Source organism: Nannospalax galili, unplaced genomic scaffold (assembly GCF_000622305.1).
Source record: "Nannospalax galili isolate Female #2095 unplaced genomic scaffold, S.galili_v1.0 scaffold962, whole genome shotgun sequence".
In the NCBI taxonomy this organism is placed as follows: Eukaryota; Metazoa; Chordata; class Mammalia; order Rodentia; family Spalacidae; genus Nannospalax; species Nannospalax galili.
Window position 1 is genome coordinate 72,441 of NW_008348537.1, and position 10,210 is coordinate 82,650.

At 37.9% G+C, this 10,210-nt stretch overlaps 1 gene segment (V, D, J or C); it reads left to right on the plus strand.

Annotated features, from left to right (window-relative positions):
- The first annotated feature begins 1,853 nt into the window (after nt 1–1,853).
- On the plus strand, nt 1,854–9,087 carry LOC103743894. The segment is given in 4 exon segments: nt 1,854–1,899; nt 6,449–6,778; nt 8,342–8,386; nt 8,920–9,087. Coding segments are annotated over 4 exon segments (558 nt in total).
- Nucleotides 9,088–10,210: the final 1,123 nt, after the last annotated feature.

A 10,210-nucleotide genomic window follows, 5' to 3' on the forward strand; every position in this document is an offset into this window, starting at 1 on the left:
TATATCAACAGTTTCGTTGTGTAATTACTAGTAGTTCACAGTTTATATAGTTATTCGTTATGCTTGTAGCTGTGATACTGAAATTACTGTTCTTTCCTGCTAAAAAGACACATTTATCTTATTATTAGACATGTATTAAACACTCAAAATAGGAATATTGAGGGCTTCTATGGAATTGCAGCTCGTTTTGACACCATTCTTTCTTGATTTTATTTCTACGTTGGCATCAATTTTGTCAGAAATATTGGATCTGCCAAAAGAGCTATGGCTGCAGCACTAAGCAGGGCATTTCAGTTGTGTAACTCAGGCTGCCTCAACCCTCCTGGAAGAACAGCTTCTGAAACAGTACAGGTTTGGGCTCTCTGTACAGAATCAATGCTGTATAGTGTATAGCATAAAAATTCAGTGCTTTGGAAGCCGTCAGGAAGTTCAGAAACCAAAAGAAACATCTTCAGAAAGTAACATCTTAAGGATCATCATTAAGGTCACATCCTGGACCAACTTAATTGTACCATCAGTGAGAACTGGATTTTGAAAGGAAGTCATTTTAAAATCAGTTTAGACACCCTATCCTTCCATTCACATGAATTACACAAAACCTTTGAGTTATGTCGAATATTTAACTTAAATGCCCAAGTACATAATTACTGTTATTATTTTTATATCCTAGGCCAAGAACCCATTTATAAATGTAATCCCTTTAAGAGAGGAGATACAGAAACTTCTGAAAAAATCCTGAGAAAAAATAAAATGAGATCTCTCAACCTATGTGAATAGGCATGATACAAGCTGCCGAGCAGAATGGGCTTAGTCCTTAGATGCCAGATTATGTCTTAGCCTAATGTGATTTTTTTCTGTTGTGTCTCCATTTAATATCAACAGAGCCAATTTTATGTAGTAATATATATATATGTATATATATGTGTGTAAAATGTCAAAATATTGCAAAATGATCACAAAGCAAGGTTTCAGATGTTGGGTAACAGATGCAAGACTATTGGAATGTGTCATCCTGGCACAAAGCTCATGGTTAGAGGTAAATTTTCTTTCAATTTTGCAGAATGAAGGGATACAGGTGCTGCAAGCTCCAGGCTCAGCACTCTTGGAACTGGTCCTGTATGACCACCCATTACATGATGTCCAGAGAGGTCAGGTTACTTGTTTGCATCTACCCAGGCTGTCTTCTTCCTATTCAAGCATGGGAGTCATGAGCAAGGAGTTTAGAGTTACTGAGGATCCCTGGGAGACAAAGGTACAAAATTTTATATTCCCATGTTAAAATAAAAGCCAATGCAGTACATATTTTATTGACTGACAAAAGAAGTACACCATATTTCAACTGTAATAGTTTTTCCATTAAATTAGAAAAGGGGCTGGAGATATGTCTTAGTGGATAAAGTACTTGCTGCCCAAGTATGAGGACCTGAGTTTGAATCCCCTAAACTAATGCAAAGTCAGGCACAGTAGCACATATCTCCAGTCCCAGTGTACCTATGGTAAGATGGGATGCAGAGGCAGGAGAATCCCCAGCAGCTCACACACCAGCTAGCCTGGAATATGTGATGGTAAGTAACAAAGAGACCTTATCTGGAACAAAACGGAAGTGAGGGCTGATGCAAGACTGTCCTCCAACCTCCACAAGAGCACTACACATTTTACACACATATATACACATTACTCATACACAAATTAAAGAGATGAAAAGAAATAAAGATAAAATTAGAAAAAGATTTCAAAGCATAAGTCCTTTAGAAGGAAAACGGATTTTGAATGGACATTGCCTTCAACATTTATTTTGAGATATGCAAAAAACAACGATTAAAGAAACCTATTGGCACTGCTACCCAGTAATAATGTTTTATATCCTGAATGCTTTGGACCCTCAGCCTATGGAGTCAGGTAGGTAACAGTGTTCTCAGATTCTCTTTCTCTACTCAATCTGCAGGGAAAGGCCAGGCCAGTCATTGCTGGCTAGATTTGGCAACTGACTGAAGTCAGTTTGCAACTGAACTTCCAGTTGTTTTAAAGATTGGATTCCCGTGTGTTGTGTTGCTGAATAGGAAAAAAACAAATATTGTGGACAGAAGAAGGGGTGTTGCCATGCACTGACACACATGCTAGGCTTATATCCCCCCTTTACTACCTTAAAGTATCAGGGTGAGAAAGGACAGCCTGATAAAGCTTGGGCACATAAAAGGAGTGTTTCTTGTGATGACAGATTTGGAAATCCAGCTATTGTAACAAAGCAGGCTGTTAATGGCAGGCAGAAGAATAGTTGTTCCACCTCATGTGCCCTAAATTTAATGATAATCCCCCAATTCTCCATTTTTGTGAATCATAGCAAAGCTTTGTCTTATGAAATTAAAACGTCTTGTTCACATCCAAAGTCACGGTACATAAGTTGATAGTGATAACAATGTTGTTGATAACAATAATAACCTACATTTCTATAATATTTATCAAATTTTCATCTCTTTTCAGTTTTTTTCATTAATAGTAGTGAGGTTGAATTTATTTGCACTAACACGGCTGTTTTACAGTAAATAAAGCAGCTAAAACTTAAAAGTCATTTGGCTTGCTCAGTCTCGGAGCTTGATACAAATAAAATGAGTCAGGAGCAGAATCCTAGCGCTTTAAGAATCTCAGGCCGTCATGCTGCTGTGGGATCTGAAGAACTGAGCTTTAAACTAGAGTAGTATTTTTGATATGGGTTGAATTACTGTGGTATTACTATGAGAAAATCTTTGGTGGAGGAACAAAACTTGTTGTCACAGGTGGGTACTGAAGGAATACATTTTCAAGGTAATAGACGGAAGGAAAAACATGATCATATTGGAGTGAGAGTAGGAATATTTAGAAAGAAGATGTGACTGGGATTTTCTAGAGTAATTTTATGGGATGTTGGAAATGCAAATGCTGACTTTGAAGGACAGAGAGAGCACTGTGCAAGCATCTTAGTGCACTTTGCACATGTGGGTTTCCATAAGAAGTTAGTACACAATGTGCAGAAGGATATTATCAAAGCATGAGGCCCTGGGCCAAAGTTTATTATTACAGATGAGTATGATTGACTCAGTGGAGCAAACACCTCCTTTTCCTCCTGGTCAAGCATCCTGTGGACAAGTCTGGGCTTTGGACTCAGACACAGAGCTCTGGTTTCTGCATTTACTGCTTAGAGAAGTTGGGGAGTTTAGGGCCCAGTTTCTAATAAATAATAGATGATAACATGCACACAGCAAGATACATGAGAAGTGAATGTAATAAGACACTTGGCATACTGTACAGACCATAATAGGCACTCAATAAATGTAGAGGGAGGACTGTCTCCGTTTTGAAGAGGATTTTTTTGGGGTTTTGGGGAGTTTGTTTAGTTTTTAGTCAATTAATATTTATCACACAGTAATAATTTTCTGGACAATACAACTCTAACTGCTAAATTGAGGGTGCTTTCTGCATTACACACACACACACACACACACACACACATGCACAATTGAATTCAGAAACGTTATTTTTCCTTTAGCAGTCTTTTTTTTTATCATTCAGCAAGCATTTACTCTATAATGTGTTTTAAAGGATTTTTGTTGTGGTTTTATATGCTTAAATTTGAATCCTTTAAAAAAACTTTTACAAAAACTTTATTGAGAATTTCATATGTGCATATAAGGTGTTTTGATCAAATCCATGCCCACTTCCTCCCCTCTTAATGGGTTATATGTCTGACATCACTTCTTTTGTAATTTGTAGCCAGTAAGATTAGACATTATGGTATTTATCAAAAAAACCAACTTTAAATTCATAGAGAAAATCATCAAAATATAAAATTAAAGTTTGAAACTTATTGTCAATGGAATATGTGTTTAAATGAAATAGCTGTATTTATTTAAGGGAAAAACAGAACACTTAAATTCTCACATGTAGATCTGAAATTCTCTTTCAACTGAAAATGCATTTGACGTGATATATTTTATTGAATTTATCTTCATGAATCTTAAAATACAAACCACTTGGGCAATTTAACTTATAACAAATTGTTTGATTTTGTGAATGGCTATGCAAAAATGAATTGGACAAGATTTTTCAATGAATAAAAATATTTTAGCCTTTCTATTAGTTTCCCAGTAACACATAACATGTGTACGAGTATATTGCCTGCATGTATGTGAGTGCATCTGTGTCGTGCAATGCCACGGAGATCAGAAGTGGGCTTTGGATTCCCCTGGAACTGGAGTTAAGGACAGTTCATAGCTGCCATGTGGGTGCTGGTAATCGTATCTGGGTCCTCTGCAAGAACAGTCAGTGCTCTTAACCACTGAGCCATCTCTCTAGCCCCCAAACCTGAGAGTTTATGCTTCATGCATACAAAATTTGATGATGAAGACACCCTCAGTAAGAATATTGAAAAAAAAACTTTTAAAGGACTATGTCTTTCAAACAGAATAAGGTACTTAGCAGTTAACCAAATACACTACCAACACACTACATTAGGAGGCACTGAGTGGTATGATACCCTGCTGAAATGCTATAAATTCATCACTTGATTTTTCAGTTTCTTCATTACAATGAATCAGTAGTCCCATGACAAAGCAGAAGCACATAAATGAAAATTAGATTTTTCAATATGTGGAACAAAGAAATTATATAAATGTAATAAAGTATTGAAAAATTAATATTAACTTTTATAAGATAATTTATAAGTTAAAAATAAAATGTGAGTAAATATACAATAACTATGTACATTAAAAGCAAGATTGTTAATTAAAATTAGCATATTATAATCCAATTTAGTTAAAACATGCTAAAAATAATATTATATGCTGTTTTGTATATAAATCAGATTTGCTACCTGGGCAGAAATTAGGAACTTTTGTTTTTCTCTACTCACACGATAAAGCCAATTCTTATTCTAACAATTTGTCTCTTGAATTATTATTATTATTTCCTTTTTCATAAGCTAAGCTGGCATGAATTCTTGATCTGCTTGCTGCACCCTCCTAAGCGCTGTAATTAAAGGCGTGAATCAGTATGTCCTGTGCCTGTCAGATTATGTTCACTTCAATTTGACCCAACGAGTGTTAGAAAAACACTTGAGTTTCATTTGCAAATCAGTTCAGAGTTTATTTCAACATTTATAATTTCAGATAGTAGATTAAAATATACATACAACAAATTAATATTCCAGATACATGTGATGTGTCTTTGTAAACCACCATGCTTTGTTACATATTCTGAAATTAACCAGAGGAATATCAGGATGCATACCTTTCACATCACAGATGGAAGGAATAACAGGGCTCTAAAACAGATAAGTAACATAAAAGGTAGGCACTAACTTTGAAATAGACACTGAGCAGCAAATGTAGATGTGCAAATACGTAGTGGAGCCAATTTATGTTAAAGCATGATGATTAAATGTTACAAATGTATTCTTGGCAATGCCTGAAGTTCTAAAAGAAAAGTTTTGCTCAATGTTTTCTGAAGCAAAACAAAATTTTATAAACACTTTCAATGATAATATGCATTTCTTAAAGTACTAAAATTTAATACAAGTTGTAAAAATGATGCTTTGCTTCTAAATTCAACACACCAGAATTGCTTTAGAGGTACAGATCCATGTCCAACTCAAAAACCTGGAGTAGCTCAGATTGAACCTCAAACAGCATTTGACACTAAGAGATCAACTAGATGGCTTATAAATACACATGGAAAGAGATTTCCATTAAAACAAGTGACTGTGTATAGTTATAAACAAACATGTAAACCTACCTCCTAACATCTATACTTCTAAGGTAAAAGACAGGCAGAGTGCATTGTAGAGTTAGCTCACTGAAGGATGGGCTGTACAGAACTTCATAGCTTGAGAGTTACTTACTCAGAAAACATAGTAATAAAGAACGGGAATGGGAAACACTTAGAAAGGATGAGAATTCCTTCTCTGTAGACAGATTATACAAACAACTTGGTATCCTGCCCTTCTGATGGCACCCAGCCTGAAACCATGCTTCACCACAAGAAAACAAAAAGAATGAAGAAAAGAAATGTGTTCAGGAACGTCAGACATCTGATATGTACAGCTGAAAGTCATCACCATCTTAGCATGTGGAGAAAGAACAAAGCCAAGGTTTGTGTCCAGGGTCTGCTATGTAGTTGGTAGCTATGAGTTTGGGAAGTTACTTGGTATGTTGAGCTCCTTCGTACATCTGTAAAATAAAGACAATACTAAGTTCCTTGGAATATATAGCAGACCAACAGGCCATGGTGGCCACTAATTCAATGTTACTGTTGCACAGTAATAAACTATTACTTTCATTGACTGGATATAGTGGTGCATATTTGCAATCCCAGAATTCCATCCACAGGTACATAGCAAGTTCAAGACTACACTGGACTACAAGACACACTGTAATATTTATTATTGTTGTCATTATTTTTGTGCTTTCCTCCACAGATAAAAGCTTTGATGCAGACATTTCCCCCAAGCCCACCATTTTTCTTCCTTCTGTTGCCGAAACAAAGCTCCACAAGTCTGGGACATACCTTTGTCTCCTTGAGAAATTCTTCCCTGATGTTATAAATGTATATTGGAAAGACACCGATGACAACAGGATTGTGGAGTCCCAGGAGGGAAACACGATGAACACTAGTGACACATACATGAAGTTTAGCTGGCTTACTGTGACTGGAAAGTCGATGCATAAAGAGCACAGATGTATTGTCAAACACGAGAACAACAAAAATGGAGTTGATCAAGAAATCATCTTTCCTCCAATAAAGAAAGGTATGTGCATATCTATGCAAATATAACCTTCTAGAAAACTTGCTTGGAAGGAATATCCTGCCTTTTCTGTCACATAATAAAAGTCTGTGAGAGACCTTTAACAAGGGTATTACGCTTATTTTACTTTGTGTTTTATCATAGACTTAAGATGGCAGAGGCTTTGAAAGAAAGTTGAAATTTTGCTTCAGCTTTCATTTTGCCAGTCAAAATACTCAGCTCAGATATTTCTTTCTCAGAACTGTTAAGTAGATTAAATGAAGGGCCATGTGTTAAAGCAGCAAACAACTAAGTGTGCAATGAAGGCTAAAACTGAGATTCCACTTTGAATGGCTTCACTGGGATGTAAGAAGAATTACCTGTCTTTAGGAGCGTTCTGTCCTATAAGCAAAGTCACTTTCTTCAATCTTGCTGTATACAAATTTTAACCTACAAAGGCCAAATTCTTAGGTGGTAGAACATACGATTGAAAGTCAAAGCCCGAATAATTTTCACTGGGCATGGTGGTGCACACCTTTAATCCCAGCTCTCGGGATACAGAGGCAGGCAAATCTTTGTGAGTTCAAGGCCAGTCTGCTCTACATAGTAAGTTCCAGGCCAGCTGGGACTACAGTACAGGGAGACCCTGTCTCAAAAAAACCAAAAAAAAAAAAAAGAATAATCTTGGCAGTCTTTAACCTTTCAGAGTTTTCTTAGTTCATATGTCATTGTTATGTAGAATATCATAATTAAAGATTGAGTGAGCACACTGGTTGCAAACGTGCTGCCTTCTCCATAAGTAATGCATTTTGCCATTTTTAAGGCACTTCCAAAAACACTCATTGTACTAGCACACACAGGCCTGAATGGGGATGTGGTGGGTAGACTAGGATGAGTTAGTGTCCAACAAGGGCCTGCTACAATGAAGAACACATACTCTTTTCTGAATTACTCCAGGTCTCACCTGATTCATGCACAGTGTCCCAAAGGATCCCTTTGATTCAGTGAGGTGTACAGCTATACATCCAGGCAGAGGGCTAAATGTACAGAGGACTGGGCAGTAGTCCTTCAGTTCACTGTGTGTCACAATCGCTAGTGTCAAAAAAACAGTCCCAAGGGTCCAAGAACCCTTCTGAACCCATGGGAATGGGTATGTAAAAACGACCTGTGAGACCTGTGCTTTTCACTGTCTGGATCCCCCAGGGAAGCTTCATCTACTGGGATCCTCAGTCTCTACCTATGATTACCAATGAGGTTTAACAGCTGCTCTGGGAGTATATTTGATTTGGAAAGATGTGTCTGTTTTCCTCTGCAGATTGTCTTGGATGTTCTAGTATAACTGGGGTAAAAAAGCAGGGAAAAATCCTTGAAATTCTACTTCTCTATGTGCAGAAACAAATGAAGGAAATGAACTAACAGAATGAGACGAATTATTTCTGTAAATATAAGGCTCATGTTTGACTCCCCGCTATGTGTGGACATGTGCTTATTCATATACATATGGGTATCTGCTTATTCACAAACACACAGAGACTGTCAAATAGTGGGCATTAGTAACTGACAAGTTCTTGTTCTCCTTTTTTGTAGTTGTAACCAGGACTGACCCTGCTGATTACTGGAAAGAAAAAAATGGTAGGTTTTGGTATATGTTTGCCTGCATGCCATGTCGCAGCATTTTTCCCACTTGAGCATAGCCACCTTTGAACTGCCTTAGCTAAGTTGAAGAATTTGGATGTCTCATTATTACAGAACAGACTGTTATTAATGTATGACTGTAAGAGTGTCAGAGTAACATACTGACCTACCAATTTGAGTATAAGTGGACGTTATTAGAGGATATGTTCATGTGCTGTGACCTATGTCAACAAAGGACTTCATTCAAATGTTTGTTGTTTTTAACTACTATGGAAGTTGTCTAGATTTTTAGAGTCTTTTACCTACTAGTAAGTCTTATACATTGGCACTGATGGGTTTAGACAATCCAGTTTCCAAGCTCAGTCTCTCTCAGTGGTTCTGCTGAAAGTGGTAGGTATTGAGGTTCAGTTTTGGGTCATAAGTTATTACTCGATGTAGGTCATCATAATTAATACCTGTTTCTGCCTCCCCAACAATGTGAGCCATTCTGCCAAAAGAGCAGGTGAAACTAATTCCAGGACTTCTTCCAGATGTGCTACAGCTGCAGCTCACAAGCACCTCTGCCTACTACACCTACCTCCTCCTGCTCCTCAAGAGTGCCATCTACTTGGCCATCATCAGCTTCGTTCTGTTTAGAAGAATGGCTGTCTGTGGCAAAACTTCCTAATGAAAGGTGGCAACCGGGCATCTGGTTTTCATTCTTTATTATCCCAACAGTGTCTTCTGAGTTTCCATAGGGGCTTGTTGGCTAACTTTGACCTCCTTAAGGTTATATGTGAAAAAATATATATATATATATGTAATTATTGCATAAAATTTTCAAGTCACTGGGCAAATTAAACGACTTCACTTAAGAACAAGCAGCAGTCCATGGCAGCACACAGCCCTCCTGACTTCATCCCCTCCCATAGCTCAGAACATCACAGCCCTAGTACATGTAGCCTGCAGCTTTTAGTCATGGCCCCTGGTGCCCTTGAACTAGCTAACTCCCTAAAAGCCCCACTGCAGACAACCTGAACAACCTTCTGTGCTACTTAAATTCTGTGCTTTGTTTTTCATGATAGACGCAATAAATTTTGAAAGCATCAAGTCTATTTTTGTTGGTCCTTTACTTCTGTTTGGTGGCACTTAACGTCCATGATGAGAAATGACATGGCAACCGAGCTATGGCTTTCAGTGACATTTGGGAACTAGGGTCCAAAACCACATTCCTAATCTTGCCCCGGAGCTGGTGGTTATCATATGTCCTGGACACTAGGCACAAGGGGAGCCACAAGCAGCTGAAGAAGCCTATGGTATTGCTCTCTTAAAGGTCACCAGATATGAGCTCATTCAGTCTTAGACTTCCCCAAGACCATAGGCAAATGTCTAATGTGATTCACAATGTATGTACTCAGCTCTGTGCCTGTGTTTCACAGCATCACACATCCTTGTCCTCACACTGGTCCAGAAGAGCTGCCCTAACTCCAGCAAAGAAAGGCGATGGAGGAGATGAACACATGGACTGTGAACCTGAGGGGCCCAGGTTTCCATCCTGGATCTTGAATTTAGTATCTGGTAACCTCAGATCCTGAACTCTCTGAACCATAGTTTCCTCCTGTATATGAAGTTAGAATACCTCAGTCCCTAAAGTTTTGCAGATTCAATGAGTTAGTAAAGCTGTGTACAAACAAGTCCTCAAGGGCATTGGTATATGTTCTTAACTACCTCAGTAGTGGATTCCACATTTACGCAGCACAGCAGCAATGGTGATATCTTTCTTTTCTTCATGGGTGGGGCAGAATAGGGTCTTATCTTGTACCATACCTCGTTCAACCCCTG